At 35.3% G+C, this 19,997-nt stretch overlaps 1 protein-coding gene across 7 annotated transcripts in view; it reads right to left on the reverse strand.

Annotated features, from left to right (window-relative positions):
- Positions 1-9,275: 9,275 nt before the first annotated feature.
- PLAG1 (PLAG1 zinc finger) overlaps positions 9,276-19,997 on the reverse strand; it is a 44,745-nt gene continuing 34,023 nt past the window's right edge. For 2 of the 7 annotated variants that reach the window (XM_036338263.1, XM_036338261.1), the window contains 3 exons: positions 16,066-16,165; positions 12,621-12,979; positions 9,276-12,099 (listed from right to left, as the gene is read on the reverse strand). In XM_036338263.1, the coding sequence (XP_036194156.1) occupies positions 10,842-12,099; positions 12,621-12,862 (1,500 nt within the window). In that variant the 5' untranslated portion in view covers positions 12,863-12,979; positions 16,066-16,165 and the 3' untranslated portion in view covers positions 9,276-10,841. Of the gene's footprint in view, positions 12,100-12,620; positions 12,980-14,148; positions 14,225-16,065; positions 16,166-19,997 lie in introns of all 7 variants that reach the window. The other 5 variants (XM_036338268.1, XM_036338267.1, XM_036338264.1 and 2 more) reach the window with 4 other exon arrangements.

Genomic DNA, 19,997 nt, shown 5'->3' on the forward strand with positions numbered 1-19,997 from the left:
CTGAGGCAGACTTGCATCAAATCCAGTCCCCCAAATCAGACTTGCTGTACTTGATTCTAAACTTGACACCCCAAGGTAGCCATTATCGCCTCTCCTCTTCTTCCTAAAGCAATATTTGGAGGTCTCTCCAGGTTTCTTTGAAGAGTTGAGCTTCTCTAGCATTGTTTTTGCTCCACATTGTTCCCCAAACTAGATTTTACAAATCTCACTCCACATCACCTTGTTATATGGCTTCATGTCAAAGTCTCCAGCTCTTTTGCTCCTCTTTTCAGGTATGATTATGTGTTTATCAAAACTTGGTATGTAATTCCTAGCCACTTTTATGATTACAAAATACCCATTGAAGACATCTGCAATACAGTAGGATGTATCTGTTTCAAATACTTAGTCACTAACAAATGATCAAAACTGGATTTAACTATGAGTTATTAGCATTATTGTTCACCACTCCCTTATTTCTTCTGCTTTCTTAAGATGTTCATATAAATTCCATTTATGCTTCTGTTTTTTAATTTTTTTTTCCTGTTTTTTAATTTTTAAAAAATACAACGTACTTTCTGAATTCTTACATGTCAGAACTCCTATTTGCTTGAACAGCTGTTTGACAACTTGGTTGGAATTTGACTTCACTGACTTCTCTCATCCAGTGTTTCAGGTAAGTCTGGTGTCAGTTCTGACAGATTCTCTTTCAAATTGTAGGCATCTGGGACCTATGTGTTCTTCTGTTTTTCATTTATCCTCATATTTCCTGCAAATTTTCTTAACCAAGACTGTAGCTTAATTAAAACTTCCTTGTATTTCTAAGGTATTGTTCCTGTTTTGTTTTGTTTTTGGTGTGTGTGTGTGTGTGTGTGTGTGTGTGTGAAAGTGTTCATTGTATTTTCACTGACTTGATGGAAAGGATCTTTTTTTGGGTAAACCTGTCTGGCAAGTACTGAACCTCTTTTGAGCTCAGGGAAAACAGCTCATGTTATTTTGGGAGTGTTGTTTCCCCAACTCTCAACCCCCTACTTTCTTCTCTTCTTCTGGATGCCTGGATATTGGATCTCCTAAAACTGTAGTGGTGAAGTCTGGAGTCAAATCACCTGGTACAAATCCCATCACTTCTAGCAAGTCACTATCTCGGAGCCTTAGTTTCTTTATCTGTACAATGAGGATAGTAATAGCACTGACAAGGGAGGCAGACAAAGAATTTTTGCTATCTTCCCAGAATTTGAAAAGTTAAGGTAAAGCATGAGACTTTTAGAGCATGAGACTTGTAGCCTTGCATGTTTTATTATGCCCTTCCTTTCAAATAGGGCTGATCCCAGTGGAAAAACTTCAGGCACCTGAAAGAGCTCAAGTCCTGGGCCCTGATCCTAGATGTATGGCCTTGCACAGAAGCCTTCATTCCCTGGACTCATCTGTAAAAGTGAAGTGGCAACTTCAAAGGTCTGTTTTAGTGATACACTTTAGTTTTGATTCTTTTTTTAAAGGACAAATTGATTTTCAGTCTGTGTAGAATAAGCAAACGAAAAGCTCCCCTTTGGTGACTTTTTATTCACTGGCCTAATTGCTAAGGAGAAAAGGAAAAATAAATTTTTTAAAAAATGTATATTTTATTGATTTTTTTTTTACAGAGAGGAAGAGAGAGGGATAGAGAGTTAGAAACATCGATGAGAGAGAAACACCAATCAGCTCCCTCCTGCACAGTTCCCACTGGGGATGTGCCCACAACCAAGGTACATGCCCTTGACCGGAATCGAACCTGGGACCCTTGAGTCCGCAGGCCGATGCTCTATCCACTGAGCCAAACCGGTTAGGGCAAGGAAAAATAAAATTTAAATGCGATTTAAGGAGATTTCAAAATGATTTGTTCTGAGAATTTATCATAGTACATGAAGAGTACAACGTTAAGAACCCTATCTAGTGATACCTGTATTTAACAGTCACACAACTTGTAGACAATGTAGAGCTAAAGACTCCATGGTTAGAGTTCTTGAAGTACAAAGTTACAAGAATTAGAATTCTCAAAGGTTCTCTAGTTTTGGGCGATTGTAGTGAAAGAACTTTTTTCTATAGAACAAAGAAAACCCGAGTGTTAAAAGTATTATTTACAAACTTTTTAGAGCCAAATTTTGAAAGAGTATTTATTTTTACAAATGTGTCTGATATATTAAGATGGTTGAGAAAGATAAGAGCCATCATTGGCCTTCAGCCAACAAATAGGTTTTGATTATCTGCCATGTGCAGGGAATATGTGGACAAATACTTAGAAGAGCTTAATATATATAATATCTACATCAACATCAACATATTCATATATAATATCTATATCCCTGAAATGTATATATAATATACAGTATAATATATAGCTATCCTATCTAATAAAGAGGGGATATGCTAATTGACCCCACATCGTTGCAAAATGCAGCATCCACAGCCAATAAGGAGGGAATATGCTATCGACTGCCATGCCCTCAAAGATGGTGGCACCCACAGCCACAAGATGGTGGTGCCCAGCCTCCTCAGCTCCGCCAGGGCAGCAGGTGAGTGGCAAGGTCAGGCCAGCCCCCGTGTATCTGCCTCCGGAGTCCCCCAGTCCCCTCAGCCCCCCAGCTGCCCAGGGCCGGCCCAAGGCACAGTAAAGCCTTGGATGGCGGCTACCCAGCCGCTCAGGGCACCGGGAGGCTCAGGTAACCAGGGCCGGTCTAGGCTTGTGCTGCTGGCAGTGGCAGCAGCAGAGATGTGATGGGGGCATTGCCTTCCCCTGATCACCAGGTTGCCTCCCGCCCCTAAGGGCTCTTGGACTGTGAGAGGGGGCAGGCCGGCTGACGGACCCCCCCCCCTTCAGTGCATGAATTTTCATGCACCGAGCCTCTAGTACCTATATAATGTATAATATATACCTGTATCCCTGAGATATGTTACTATATAATGTATATTGGTAAACATATAATAATGTACAATTATATAAGATACAGATCCCTGGAAAGATCTAATAAGCTGTAATAAATGTTCATAGGCAAAATAGTTACCTTTCACTGGGTGAGTCCAGAGAAGGGAAAGGTATCATTAAAAAAGGACTGGAGGAGGGGTCAGATTTTGGTATGTGGAATTCATGGGCAGGAACAGAGAAAGCTTTCAGGGATGGAGAGCAGGATAACTGATGACAAAGGGATGGATAAGCACAAAGCACAGTAACTTCATATGAAAATGCCAGAGGAAGAGGAAATGGATAGACACAGTTAAGAATGGAAGAGAATTTCGGGGTCCTTCAAATCACTGACTAGTACTAACTTGAACCTCTGAGCAAAGGTACACTTTAGGAATAACTATAAAATAATTTATGACCAAAAAATTCCACAGTAAGTACTAACACTCTACTACTTACAAAAGATAATTTAAGGTAGAAGTCTGGAAATGAGTTGAACTCTTCTGCTTGAAGTCTTGAAACAAAATGGTCTTCAATACACTTAGAACTGAGTTTATACTAATCAGCATTTATTCTGGGGTGGGGAAAGCTGACATACCTTAAAATCTTGATTGGGTCATGGCTTAGGCTATTAACCTACTTACACAATGAACATTCCTAGGGCATGAAAATCTGGTTACAGGAGACTTCTTAGAAATGTCAGCAGGTGTGTGTGTGAATATGATAACAGATTGGTTATGTATTTCTAGAAACAGAGCTGTTTACCAGTATTATTCCAATGGGACTACCAACTGCATTGACCACACTTTGAAAGGGACCCCAAGAAAGAGTGAAGTTTTAAAATTACAAATAGAATAAACCAAAAGTTAAACCTTTCCAAAAATCCTTATATAAAACAAAATTTCATAGCTTATGCGAGGAACCATTATACTTCTGACCCTCATCCCCTCAAAACCCAAGGCCTTCATCAAGGTATAATTATAAATGGACTCTATGCCTATCTAAAAAAAAGACTCAATTTACAAATGTTTCCACTTGTGCATTTATAAGTAGCATTGGTTTATATTTCAAGGATGCCTCTATTGTGTAAAGCAAGATTATCCTGTTTACCTATTTTTTAGAAGAAAATTTGTTCATTAGAAAAAAAAAAATTCCATCTGCAAAAATGGCAGCCAGAACAACAAAATAGAAAAGGAGATTCTGAACCCAGCAGTGGTTGAGCGTCAACTTATGAACCAGGAGGTCACGGTTTGATTCCCGGTCGAGGCACATGGCTGGGTTGAGGGCTTGAATTTAATTACTTTTCCATAAGGGAGATAATTCCTTAAGGGAATTAATCCCATGCTTTCCCAGAGTATTCTCAGCATAAAAAGCAAAAGCAGCACTGGCTGGTGTGACTAGGTTGGGTTGGAGGGCCCTCCCATACACCAAAAATTCGCGGGTTCAACTCCTGTGGTTTCAGTCCCCTATTGGGATATGTATGAGAGGCAACCAATTGATGTTTCTCTCTCTCCCTTCCTCTCTCTAATATCAATAAAAGATTAAAAGGATTAAAAAAACAAAAAACAAAAAGCCAAAACCGGTTTGGCTCAGTGGATAGAGCGTCGGCCTGCGGACTGAAGGGTCCCAGGTTCGATTCCGGTCAAGGGCATGTACCTGGCTTGCGGGCACATCCCCAGTGGGAGATGTGCAGGAGGCAGCTGATCAATGTATCTCTCTCATCGATGTTTCTAACTCTCTCTCTCCCTTCCTCTCTGTAAAAAATCAGTAAAATATATTAAAAACAAACAAAAAACCATTTTCCTTCTCTGAGCAGTCCTTGACATCTCTCATATGCATTACATAAAAATGTATTTAATGTTAATGTTAAGAACTAACAAAGAAATACTTTTATATTTGCTGGAATTAAGCATGTGAAAAGAGGAACTGCCATTATTAAAATTACTATTCATTTCCTTTACCTCTCTGAAAGTTGGAGAGGCTTAAAACAGAAAAGCCAAATGTAAAGGAGGAATTTTCCCTATCATGCTGAAAGTGGTGCTATGAGATACATAAAAATTTTTTTCCCTGCAATTGGTTCCTGGATAATTATTGAATTTTCAGAATATCTTTTGAAGTTGCATTACTGTTGAACTTAGGAGTTTTAGATGATATGTGTTTATTGTTTTGGTGTAGATGAATTGTCAAGGGAGGGTTTTCAGCAAAATTTTAGACAATGAGCACAGGGGAGCTTCTAAAAGGATTTTAAGTTCTGACAGACAGTAAGTGCTAAATGCCAATTTTATCTCACAAAAACAAAAAATGTTATCAATTTATACTTTCTGATAGCCTTTTAAGAATTCTTTTTTGAATTCTCACCTGGATTAAAGTTTTGATGCATCATGTTTTTACTTTTTTATTTACAATTTCTATCCTTCCTTTAAATGTACAAAAGTTTTTAGAAAAACAAAAGCAAAAAAGAAACCCTAGAACTTTACATTTCATTTCAATAACAAACTGTTGTCTTAGAGCCAGCTATTAGAAACTTCTATTTATCAAATGAGAAAATATTTAAAGTGAAGGAAAAAAAGTTATAGAAAATAAAAATTTATCATCTATTAAAATTTCAGGAAGTTTTACATTATCTAAAGCAATTCTATAATTTTATTCATATATTTTGTGGAGTTCACATATCTTTTTCTTACAGCAAACATAACACTGTAGGCCACAAGGAGCTGCAGTACTATTGTTTAATTAGCAGCAAATTAATATTTTATATCTGAATAACTGGACAATAAATAGCCTGCTTCTTTGGATGTGGATGTTTAAAATGTAGTATTACTGCAGCTTCATAATGTGACTGCTATTTTACAGAGCTTATACACACGCAAAAAATACGATCTTTGTCTATATTTTATACAAATACAACAGTAGTTTGTGAATACATTTTAAGTACATGATATACATGATAAGCCACTTGATTTCCCAATATCACAGAATAGCCATTTTAAATGCAATAAAAATATACAAAATTCAGCCTGGAATGCAGATTTTTTTTCTTTTCTATTTTGACTCAAAACTTTATCATTAGAACATTTAAAAATATTAGTTCAAACACTTTTTCATCAGATAAAAATACAATTTCAGCAGTCCAGCTTACGTTCAGGCACGATGCAATTCATTTCCTAATGGATTCCCAGTTTTTGTTAAATTCAAAGGGCCATTAGTAACACATAGCTTGTTCTTCACTCTATACCATATTATAAAGCCCACTTTTCTTTATGAGTTACAGTCATCTTGTGGACAAAAGCTGGGTTTGTTCTGGTAACATTTGCATGTCCAAGATTTCCTTTTGCAAGTGCACATGAATACATTGTGGTGGGTGGTGTAAAAGTTTGTTAATGACAAATTAAGTCACAGTATAAAAATATATTGTACACCTTTACACCTAATGAAGTCCTTTTTTCCTATGGATAAAAAAAAATACGACTGAATGAGACAGAGACGTTTGTAGCACCATGGAGAGTTGTATCCCAAGTTACATTAGCAGCATGATCCAACATAATTGAAGGAGTGTTTCTGAGAAGATAAACATTCATTCTGGTTCATCTGTACCACTGAAGCTTATATAATGAAGTATGTTATACATTAGCAATAGTTCTGTTATTTCTACAGCTAGGATGCTTATCAAAAGACACTGCCTTCCATCCTCAGAGGGTTGATAATGTTGTAGGAGGGCATACGGGTGATCTTTGAGTGCCTTTTTGTTGATAGTATTGAGTTGCTTTATATGATCAGAAAGTAGCTCTTATGGGTTTTTAGCACAAAACTACACAAGACAACTTATGTAATCTATGTAATCATAACAAACAACCTGTGTTGTCAACAGGACTACCGACACAGTGAGAAAAATAAGACAAAGTCAACTTAGCCACTCATTTGTCAGAGTTAACAGTCTGCCATTACTAATGAAGAATACTCAACATTTAAATGATCTCCTCCAATGTCACATGGATCTCAGTAGGCTAGAAGCAACTTGGGTGAACTGGTATTTTTACATTTACATACTGGGAAGACAGTGTGTTTTGAGACACGTAAACCTTGTAAAAAAATAAACCATTGTAAAACCTTATGAAAAGACACACACTGATTCTGTGCAATATAGCAAATTGATAAGAAAACACTGTAAAAATGTACCTGTTTAAAATATCGTCTACCATTTTTGAACACAAAGCATTATATATCAAAGATCTACATATATATCATCTAATGGCACTTGAAACAAATCATAATAAGTCTTAAAATAAAAGGCATAACCTATAAGAAAGTTTCTGTAAAGGTTTAGATTGTTTGAAAGTGCTATATCTTGTAATGTGTGTAGTATAGAGGTGGACCAAGCTCTATTTTTATTAAAAAAAAATATATATTGGCCTATATATGTGTATTGCTCACTAGATGAATGATCCTGAAAATATGTACTCTTTAACATTCATTATTAGCTTAGAAAAGCAATCAGCTCTGGCTCATGTTTCAGTCAGTATATGGTTTTTAAAAACCGCTACTGTCCAAATTAACACAAATGACTAAGAATAATAAAGCACAAGCAACAAATAGGCAAAAATACGTAGTTTGGAAGAAATACTAAATGAAATTAAAAAGCTGCACAAAGAGTGGTGCGTGATCAGCCAGGACAACTCAAGTTTTGAAAAACTGAATTTGGTGATAGGATTTAAAAATGCAAATTTTAACAGTGACCAATAAGTATAAAGATGACATTTGCATATATCAATGGATAGTAATTGCTTACTGTGCCATGATCCTTCCACAGTCATGCTTCCATGTCTGGTGATCTAATTTTCACACACACACGTGGAAGTTCGAACTGAATGAGGTTCAATATCTTGTCTGAGGTCCACATTCTAAACTGAAACATTTTTACTTAATGATAATCTTTATTATTATTATTTTTTATTTTTAACCAAGCAAAGGCACTACTAGAAATTTCAAGGATGATGATTCTGGCCACTGGAGAATAAAAACAGCATTGGCAATAATTATTTTTAATTATATCCAGTTGACATAAAAACAGATGTCAACTTTTTTTTCTAGGAAAGAAAGAGAGCCAATTCTGTGTTGCATACTTGTTAGACCATTGTGCAATGAAAATAAATGAGTCTGCCTCATCTTTAATAGAAATTTTCTCCAAAATGGTTTAGTGACCACTACAGTCAATTAAAAACAACAACAACAAATTAAGCTGAATTCCCTCTTACTTGGAAGTGCTATTTTAAGTCTGTGGGGCAGCAACAGGCAAAGAGGTGTATGTATGAAAATTAAGACTCTATACTTTTAATACTGGTGCCCTGAAAGATGTGCCTCCATGTATTTAAAATCCATACAGGGCGAGAATTAGGCTAAAAAAAAAATATACATATATGGCGCCATTCCCATTTCTAAAATGCTTTATTTAATAAATCCTGGTACTCCCTTTTTAAATTTTTTATTAGCAGTGAAATACAGCCTACTAAGGCCAATGTCTCAGTTCATCAATTTGATTTCCTCTTTAACAAATTTTAGATAAAGTAGTGTTTCCACACTTGTATTTGTGATTTCTATTTAAAAATAGGTTTTCTATTTATTTGTGCTCTGTCACCAAATTTTTTTTCCATTTTTAAAAATGGTCATTAAAGCAATATTGAACACTAATCATTCAACTAATGATTTCGGTAAGCAATCTGTTTCATAGAAACTAAAGGAAGCAGTAATAAAGCAGAGCTAAAAGCCTACTTTCAGAGCAAATATTCTCCTAATCAAAAGCTTAGGAGCAGTTTGAAAAAACTTTTAAATGTATTTCCTTATTAACATATATAATCTTAATGCCTTTGGAACACTTTTATAAAATGTAATTTTTAATAATAAAATTTAAATACATAAGTATAAAACTACAGCTCCTAGGACTAAAAAAATAGGAGCATGATAAAATATCAGGAGCCAAAGTTCCTTAAGAGAGCAACTTTGATTCTATGAAGTGCGATAAATGTGTGTGTGTGTGTGTGTGTGTGTGTGTGTGTGTATAGATACAATATATATAGTGAAACCCCCATTTACATTATTACAATTTACATTCCTCCACAAATTATACTACTCCCAAATATTTTAAATAATGCATTATATTCAGTAATCTGCACTCATTTTTAGAAATTCTTGGTAAACATTGCAATCTGCAGTGATAATTGGCCCTATAAATAGAAAAAGAAGCTTCCACATAGGGCTGAGTGCTCAAAAATTTTTTTCTTTCTTTTTCTTTTTTAGAGAGATATATACTCTTCTATAACCTCCCATCCCTCCCCCACCCCCCCACCTGCCCCAACGGACAGGCTCCCAAATAAGGTGTTAACAAGTGCTTAATAGATATGTTTTTAAAAGTTGATGTTCCTACTGACAATTAGAAAAATATAATAATTTGACCTTTCAGAAGATTATGGTCGTTGTCTAACATGAGGAAAGCCCATAACGATTTTATTCAGTGAACAGAATATTTTTGATTACTTTCACATTAACTAAGATAGTGCTTGTTTTACTTTACTTTTTCTCCCTCTAAAAATTCAACTTATTTACAACATTCCCCGCATTTCCCAGAGATGTGTAAAAGTGGGTTTTACTGTATATATTTTTAGTTGCTTAAAACTTTGTGATCATTCTTCAAATAGTTTTCTAATGCATTTCACTTTAAATTCTCCATCTGAAAATAGCAAGGAAAGATGAATTAACACTGAATAAGAAAGATACCCTAGTGCAAAACTGTTGTTTTTGCTTTTGGCTCTTAAGGGAAAGAAAATGTAATCAAATTTAGCTACAAGTGATATAAGCAATAGGCTTTTGCTTTACTCCTAAACAGTCTAGTTTCCAACTCTGGCAACAGGGGCATGACCCCTAGACAAGTCCCCAAGTTGAACTGTATACTTCGCATCTATCTTCCTGTTTAGGATGTTTTTCACACCATCTAACCTGGGACAGTCCACTCTGGGGTAAATACACCTAATACCTGTGTTCCACAATGGTTCTAGGTTCTGGACTAACAATGAAAATAAAATTGCTGGCTGCACTTGACCCACCCTTTGGCCTTGAAAGGTGGAAAATATCAAAGAGAGCTGTCTATATACTGACTTTGAAGACTCCGATGCCATATACGTTAGTATTAAATGGAAAGAGAGCAATTTAAGCAGTTTAAAACGTGGCAAAATATCCTGTGTACTAATTTAAGGCCAACTATTAAGTAACATGGAGTGCGGTATCACCTTGATAGGAATCTCTTTTTGCTATAAATACTGGTGCTTTGTGTTTAGGTTTTGTTTTCTTTATATGTGAACAATAAAGACAGCAAATATCTGAGCCAGACAATAGCAAGTCTTCAAAATATACTGACCTGAAATTATTGTAGATCTAAGAAATACTAGTTATCTCCCCAAACTGGATTCTTAATTCATTTGAAACATTTGATTTATGAATCCATTTAGAAGCTAGTAAAGATTTAAAAAAACTCTTGGTTATTCATATACATTTCAGAAAATTTACATTCTCTTGCAAAATTTTTTAATGAGCCAAATGTCAAAAGGAGGAGCCATTAGTAATGGAACAAAAATTCTAAGATGAAAAAGTAATTTGAATGTGGGATTTGTAAGACTTTACTACTAATAATGGCTTTCCTATATGAAAAATAACCTTAAAATATGACAATTGGCAGTGAATTAGGATGAAATACCCAGGTAAACATAACTGGACACCAATGGTTCCAAAGCTAGTTTCTATTTTATACTGGCTTAATAAAAATTGGTACTATACAAAAGCAGAAACTTTTATACTGTCTAAAAGTAGGCACTAAAATAAAAAGAGTCATCTAAGGCAGGGCTACACATACGTTTCTGTAATAAACCCACGTCCTGGCGTCCTACTGAAAAGCCTGATGGAAACGCGGTAGGGTGGTGCTTGTGCTTAAACTACTGGTGAAAGCTGCTGACAGAGAGTGCAGAGAGCCAAGACCTATAGTGTTTGCAGGATCCTGAAGATCCTGTGTCTGTGAGGGGAGCTGAGACATAGAAGAATGTGCTTCTTCTTGGGAATAGCTCATTCCAAGGCTCCCCACTGATATCGGATTATAGGGAGGGCCATTTAATGGTATGAAATTAAACAACTGAGAAAAATCCAATGCTGGTGTGTTTAGGGGGTCACTGATGGAAATAGAGCTTTTTGACAGGGAGAGGTCCCCTGCACCATCATCAAGGGACCCAATCTGAGAATCTAACCCTAGTTTAGATGACGATGCTTGAGAATCCTGGGATGAAGAGGGCACGCCACCTTGTAGCTCCATCAGATAACTCTCAATTTCCCCCTTTAATGGCTGTTCTTTTTCAGGAATAGAAATTGCGTATGAGGTAGAACTGAATGGGTATTTGAAGGAAAGGTGGTGAGAAGGATGAACAGCATCCATATCTATTGGGCATGTCATTCCCAAAGGTAAAGTTGTGATCATTTGGTGGGCAGATCCCGAGCTCTGCATGGACTGAAATGGAGTGTTATAGAGGTTTAACTGCAAAGTGTTTGTGAATGGCTTTGATAACAGTTCACTGGAAGGTAAGGACATCACCGGAAGGAGCTCATCTTTTATAGGCACAGAAACATTACAGGTAAATGGATCCAGAAAGTCCACTGGTTCTGTTTTGACCTTCAGAAGTTCTTGATTGTGACTCTTCTTCATATGTCGAGTCAGGTGATCCTTTCGGCCAAATCTCTGTGCACAATACTGACAGAGGAAGTCCTTTCTTCCAGTGTGCACCACCATATGTCTCCGGACATCTTTCCGGGTGTAGAATCGGCGGTCACAATGCTCGCACTGGTGCTTTTTTTCTTTAATCCCGCCAGATGACTTGCCTGCATGAGATTTAAGGTGCTCCAGCAGCACTCCTGTGCTTTCAAAAGTCTGCAAACAAACCTTGCAAGTGAGGTCACCACTTGTTGCAGCATGCAAGGCCAAGTGACGTTTGAATCCAAGCTTGGTGTTGTAGTTCTTCCCACATTCTTCACACTTAAATGTCTCTTTGTTAGGGTCATGTGTATGTAGGTGATTCTTCAGGTGATCTTTGCGGTGAAACATTTTCTCACAATAATTACACTTGTGGGTTTTCTCAGGAGAATGAGTAGCCATGTGCCTTTAAATACAGACATATTCTGTAAGTATCATGACAAAAATGGTACGTATTCACTTTTCAAATGGAAGCTAAACTGCTATGCTAAAACAGAATTTCTCTAATAATGGACACTTTTAAATTTAGTATGTACTATAAGGGTAGTTAATATACCTAAATATTGCAAAACTTGAGTCATTTAAGTTGCCACTTTAGTTTTCACTGGCTGGTTTTTAGCTATTATTACAAAAGCAAATGAATAAGACTGAATATACTCACGTAAACGTCCAGACCTTTTCTTGTAATTTCTTTGTACAAATGGAAATTCTATTCTCATTAAGCATTTCACTTTTAAAAAATCCAAAGACACTAACACATAAAAATATGTGATTTAGAATACTAAAACTAGCCAACGTCTAATCTACTTAACATTTCCTCTCTGCAAATCAGCTAAAAAATGTATATACAATTATATACGTTTACACTGGCTTCACATGGCCAACATCATAGCAAATATAATCTGAAAGACAAATAGAGTTTAATACCTTTGTAATTTGTACTTAGAAACAAAGGCCTTGGTGCAGTCTTGTTGTATGCACTTGTAGGGCCTCTCTCCTGTGTGAGAGTAGGAGTGAACCTTTAATTTCTCAACACTGTTAAAGGCCTTGTCACACAGTTGGCAAGGAAAGTTTTTTCTTGGTTTGGTTTCACCACGCTTACGTTTCCCTGAAGGGACTTTCTGGGTATCTCTTACTTCTGACAAATCACCAGGAATGACAGTGGCCATCGCAGCCTAAACCAGGCCTTCTTGTTGGACACTTGGGAACTGCCCAACTCCACTAAATGATTTAGCTTTAGGTGGCTTCTCAAGTTTCATGTGGTCGTAAAAGAAAGCAAAAAGGGACTGGAAAAAAAAATAAGAAACAACTAGTTTGTAACTAAATTTAATTAAAAATTTTTTATTTGCTATGTGATGCTTTTGAATTAAAAAAGAAACCATAAAATGGATTCAGCTGGTCTAATGTAATATCTGTGGGTTTCTTTATATTTGTCAAAATACATATTAATGCATTGCTCAGAATGAACAGTTCACACATCTCTTGAAATTCCACCTGATAAACGTTGTACTTAGGGAAAGCAGTCGCGATTTCAGAAGCTCTGAGGAAGCATCAAAACATGACACTAATCTACAAGGCACTTCAGTCTCTTCCCAATGATATCCCTCCATTGGTGGTGTTTATAGCTTTCCCTGTTTTTAGTGTCTTGTTTGTGACTTTTATGCCATCACAGAATAAACAGAACTGTGAATTATGAAAAAACAACAAAAAAACATGACACTAAAAGTGGCTTTATTAAGCTTCAAATTTTACAAGGTACTAGAGAACATAAATCTGACTGAGAACATAAAAATGTTTCCACAAATATTTTAATGTCAAAATTATTTTAATTTTTACAAGTTGGCTCTAGTCACATTCTTTATTACAGGAAAATAAAATATAAATAAGCAACTGAAAACTCTTTTAGGCACCTTGTGAAACATTTAGTCCATGAAAGATGTACTTAATGCACAGACACCAGAGGCCTGAAAGAGTTGAATGCATCACCCAAAGTGAAAATTTACTCTTTATACCAGTGTCATCACACGCAGAGGAATTTCTGAGTCAAGAGTAGAAATGACTTATCTTCATAACAAATGTGCATTCTTGACATGGAAAAGCCTTTTTTTTTTTTGCATTTAACTGGTGTCTGTGTCCATTGGTTAGGCTTATATGCATGCATACAAGTCCTTTGGTTGATCTCTCCCCTTTACCCCCACCCTCCCCAAGGAAAAGTCTTTTGATGTTATATTAGGTGAGGACCATGGCTCCTTGTCATTTGGAGGGAAGAAGGATTCGGTTGAAGTGATTTTCCTCCCCGTTTTTTTTGTTTTTCACATCATAGAAAATGATTCTATTCATTGGGCAGGCTGAACTAGAGTCATCAGGCTTCCCTAAGAGCGGAGGGGTCAGTCTTTGACACACCTGTAACCTGTGTGCAGCACACCAGTGGGACTTTTGGCTTAGAGCATAATACCTGTGCAAGGATACATCATTATGAAGGTGTTTCAGGTTGTAAAAACATGTGTCAGAGTTCCAATTCATTATCGGTGCTTTGAGAAAGAATGAAATGAACATATTTTATGACAAAGAATATGTCTACTTAAGCAAAAATTTTAAAAACTGACTGAAACCTTTGAAAATTTATGGACAAGAGAGAGTTAATAATTTCAACTGTATTTCTCAGAGTAAGAAAACAACCCCCAAAGATTCAATTGGCATAAAAGAATGCAATGACTCCTCAAAGTTCATGAATGCTAGTTTAGCAATATACTTTTAAGAGACACAGAAATGATAGTGAGGTAAAGACTGGGGGTGGGGGGTGAGGGGAAGTGGGAATGGGGTGGAGAGGGGTTAATGGGGGGAAAAAGAGGACATCTGAAATATTTTCGATAATAAAAATAAATTTAAAAAAAGAGACACAGAAATAATAACTATAACCTCTTTAAAAAGGATCTGATTTTTAAACTAAAAACTGAATGTGGCCAAATGACTGCTGTCAACTATTTATCGAATTTTTTTATCCTATTACATATTCAGGAAAAAAAATCAGTTTCTTCACATCACTTGTCTTTGGCATGAGACTGACACTTGTCTTCACAAGCTAGAGGTATGACACTGACCTTCACAGATTCCAGTAATATTTTTGCAGGGGCTCTGAATTTAACCTGCATTTTTGTAAAATTAAGTGTATATTACAATAGACCCTATTGTATTTTACTGTAGAGATGTCACTAAACCAGTGGTCGGCAAACTGTCCCCTTGACTGTGGCTCTTCCACAAAATACCACGTGCGGGTCGCACGTACAGTGCGATTGAAACTTCGTGGCCCATGCTACGGGGCCAAAGAGCTGCATGTGGCTCGCGAGCCGCGGTTTGCCGACCACTGCACTAAACAGGCAAAATAGAGTAATTACTTGGTGATTAAAATGTAAAGCGTGTGGGTAAGTTTATCAGTATTTGGTTCATGCATCCTTTCTTCCTCAGTAGGTAGACACAGGCAAGGCCTTTCTTTATGCTGTTCAGACTGTCTAAGTCTCCACTGCAGTTTAAAAGTGACATGAACACAATAATACAACTGATGTTACTAATGCTAATGCAGTATGTGCCCTCTGATTTAAGATCGGGTTTGGAATCTCAAGGACTTGTTCTTTTTCTATATATTCTTATTCAGGAGACACCTTCTCTGCCTCACTCAGAAATATTTAGAGTTATTCTTCTGTAACCAGTAATGACACTGTAAATTGGTATAAAGCACTCTCCCAGGCAGGAAAAAAGAGCAATTTTGACTATCTGATTTCCTATCATGATGCTTTTATGCCCTTATTTAGAACATCATAGGAAACAAGCTAATACATTTTTCAACTGTAAAATCAACACAGAATGCAAAGAATCTAAATCCCTGTTATATAACTAATATCTGAAAATATTTCAAAGACTGGTCATATCTGTCAGCGTGTTATGAGATCCAAACATAATGGGCAGAGAATTCCAGTTGAGAAAAATGATAACTTCTAAGTTATTGAAAAAATTATACAAAGTACACCATTAAGCAATATACAAAAGCATCTGATTATATTAAAATTGGCGATACTCAACATGGAGTAACAAATGAATTGTTATCTTTGGATGTACATACTGAGCAATGAAGAACTGCAGATTTCAAATATTACACTTTTCTAAGACCAGCTGAAATTTTTTCATGGCTAATAATATCTTTTTATCTCAATATATTACAAAACTCAAATAAGTTATTGATGCATTTAAAACTTCAGAATAAATACAAGGCTGTGAACTCAACATCAAATAAAAGTATACATTCCTAATATGCATATCAATCAATTACTCTAAAGGTACATGCACAGAACTATAGGGATTTTTGTTCAATGCATACCTGATGACAGATGGAAAAAAGCCTCAGACCTTGATCTTAGCCAGTCCCACTGACTCTTCGTGGAAGAGAGCGGAATCCAGTCCTTCCCATTTTGGCCAATCTATGAAACAAAAAATAAGAATGGACTACACTCTAAGTGGAACCAGCATATAAATGATGGAAAATAAAGAACAAAAGAATTGCAATTTCATGGCACATGCTTACATTCCATACTCTGCTGACAAGTCATGCATTAATTTTTACCAGTTGCAAATTTATTAGTTCTAAGCACATTTACAGAATGCAGAAACAAAAAATAAAATAGTATTACCTATATCAGTGGCATTTTGTGATGCTGAATGACTCCCCATTTCTTTCCCAAATTTAACTTTTAAAATCTAACTTGCCTACTGAGAGAAATGGATATTAGAGCTACTATTTGTAATCAAAATTTCATTAAGCTTAATATTATGGAAGAGACAAACTCAGTTCTCTCTTGGAGAGAGTGCATGTGGAACATCATCAAAGAACAGCAGTCTCCTGATGGGAGCACCTCACATGCCCACACTGCACACGCTTGTGCAATTGGGCTTGTTACCTGCAATACCTGACAATTTATCTCTCCTAATGCTGCAAAGATTGCTGAAATGTAGCAATAACTCTGTGCTCTTCAGATTTCAAAATCATGCAAGGGAAGTTAAATATAGGTTTGCTGTAGGAGAAGGGAATGCCAGGAAGAAAGCATCATTTGGTTTGAAGAGTACATTGTTAAACATCTTGAAATATCTTTAAAATGCCTATTAGTAGCATGATCTTCAGGAGACTAAGACCATGTATAGAAAAAAACCTGTTAAGTGATTTTTTTATTGTACAAGCAAGTGTGAAAAGAATAATGGTCAAAGGCAGAAAAAACTACAATTATTATAGAGAGTACAGGGCCCAGAGAGCTAAAGTAAATTGGGTATCTTAGAGATGAACGTTCAGAATCATGATTATAAGAACTTTAGAGGGATAATATAAATCAAATAGATACAATAAGAAAAGAATCCACCAAATGACAGAATAAATGAAAATAATTTTACTTAATGTTCTAAACACAAATCTAACTAATTTCCCCTGACATCAAAATTTTCACGTATTTTAAGAATTTGATGATGTGTAAATAAAATATTTAATAGAGGACATTCAAGCATCATTATAAAAATTCTAAGGGTATATTTGAAAGCAGCATTATTCTCATGGTTTAACAGTCAAGAAACATAAAAATTTAGACTAATAAAAGATATTTAAAAAGTTAAAGCAAAAGCTCCATTCTTTTGTAAAGCACAGGACATGCATAAATGGAAGAGCTGAATTCTGCACATCAAAACTGCAAAATAATAAAATTAACTTTGTAAATACTTACTTGCCCAGGGCACATATTGAGTTTTTGGCAGGGTAATTAAGAATATGAGTCTGTTTTATGTATTATGATATTTTAACAATATAAATACCTTACAAGTGTACAGCGTTTCCATCTCTATTACCGCCCTGGAATTCAATGGATCTGAGAGGCGGACACATTTATCATCACTGCCATTTTAAGGTGAGAGGCCCAGAGAAGCTGAACATCTTGACAGCGTATATGTGGTTAGGCATTTGTGGTCAAGGAGGGGCTTACGCACTAAAACTCCTATTTCACTCTTATTCTACTGCATTCTAAAAGAGCAGGTTGGCAAACCAATATGAAAGTAGATAAATCCTGTTATTACACTTAAAAAAACAAGAATGGGGGGTAGTGCCTATTTTCTCTATCAGAGCTGCCAATATGATCCCCACAGAGAAATAAATTTAAGATTTAAAAGGCTCCTTTTAGTAAAGACAGTTTGCAAAGTAAAATTTAAATAATTTAAGTATCAGTTAAAATAATAACTAGTATACTTGTTTAATGGGTAGGAAAAGATCTAAAACCAAAGATGACTAGTAAACAACAAATTATATATTCTTTTTTCCCAAACAATATAAATTTTACTGCTATCTCAAATACATTCATAAAAATTTTATTTATGCTTATTATTCATTGGCATTTATAAAAGTCCTTTTGAGTTGAAGTATTTCAATATAGTTTAAAATTATGCATCTTGATTTGAAATATTACATGTCTAAATTACCCCCACTACATATTTTACAGTCTGAAGTGAAATAATTTATTTTATCATAAAACATAATTCCAATATCACAGTGATTTCTCTACATTCAACCTAACCATTTTGAGTTCTTATGAGTGGCCAAATAATTTCAAAGGACTGCTAATTATTTCCCCAAACAAAAGAAACCAGGAGCTGGTTAGGGTTCATTTTTACTTGGCCTGGTATAATAAACATAAAAAAATACAATTTGCAGTAATGCAATACTACAACTAAAATGTCAACTAAAATTATTTGTGTATTCATTCTCTTGTATAGGATTAAAAAATATTTAAAAAGGCAAATAGTGACTAATATTCTAAAAAATGTGCAACAAAATTCGTACTTCTATTTTGTCTTTTTTACATATCAAGCATTGGTTACTATGCTTCTCAAATTATTAAAGTTCATTTTAGCCTTGATCTGAAGAATTGTGAAAGAAAGGTAGAATCTGTACATATAACCATTTCAAATCGCCCTAAGATGAAATAGCACTTCAGAAAATCCTTTTAAGCTTTTGCTGACATTTTTTCTTAGGGCAACTTCCTATACATAACAATAATAATTAAAGGGGATATTGTGTGCATACAAGTTTATCTCCCATGTTTTACATTTTAAAATAGTGACTCACAGAAAAAGAACAAGCAACATGAATCATACATCAAGGGTCTACTAAAATGAATTCCTATTAGGATGCTGGCAAAGGAAGAGACCTGTATTGAAACTGTTTCTATATTTAAAATGTCACAGTTCTGCTGTGATTTTTTTTTATACTTACCTGCATCAATAATTCTTTCATATTTAAGTTAAAAGGCAAACATATACTTTGCTAATTAAGGGCAAATATCATCCATAAGCAAAGCTTTATTCTCCTTTATGCTAATCATAAGACACTATTAGTAAACAATTCAGAAAATATCAACATTTGCTTGAAACATGTTTTTCTTATAAATAGGTAGGTAGCAAAAAAAACTTACCAGTAGTTAATACTTTAATTTACATATATAATACACAATAGAGCTTTGAATAATGTGAAATAAATTATTAACAAGATAAAATAATTGAAGATAGTCAATTTTTGAAGTAAAGGCAACAGCATACATAAAAATAACAGAATATTCTTTTTGAACCTGTATAATAATGTTAAAAAATTTTTACAGCATTCATTTTTTTGTAGGACTGTAAAATCACTTATTAAAGAATAAATGGAAAAAAGATATCTTGCAACTATAAAACATCTTAAATCAATTTAAAAACAGACTGTAGGTAGCATTGGGGCAGGAGCTGAGTCAGTTTTATTCACTGCTATTTCTCATAAAAGTAAAATTTCTGGTGAATTAATGCAAATAATTAAAGGAGGGCAAGTGCTTATCAGCAACAAAATGAAATACAGCCTTGCTCAGGCACTATAGTAGACATAGGACGGAAGATACACATCTATGTTCAAGTGAAAAAAAAAAACCCCAAACAGCATAAATGCAATTTGGTTCAACATGCTAAATGCCTTAGCTTTGTAATGTCTTAGATGAAAACAATAGCAATTCTAATAAGAGTTGTCTAAAATACTTTTGTTTCAGAAAACAAGCCTTCTCTGATTGATCTTATTGCTAAGGAATCAATTGGTTAAAGTAGATAATATCAATTCAGTTCCCATTCCTAATAAAAATTTCTAAAGTGAAAACATGCCTAGTGGCTGTACCCATGCCTGCTATGGAGATGAAGGACGCCTGGATGGTTAGATGGTTAGATGGGGCTGCTGATGTCTCAAGAGGAGAAGAGAAAGGAGGA

The sequence above is a fragment of the Myotis myotis genome, unplaced genomic scaffold (genome assembly GCF_014108235.1).
Source record: "Myotis myotis isolate mMyoMyo1 unplaced genomic scaffold, mMyoMyo1.p scaffold_m19_p_16, whole genome shotgun sequence".
NCBI lineage: Eukaryota > Metazoa > Chordata > Mammalia > Chiroptera > Vespertilionidae > Myotis > Myotis myotis.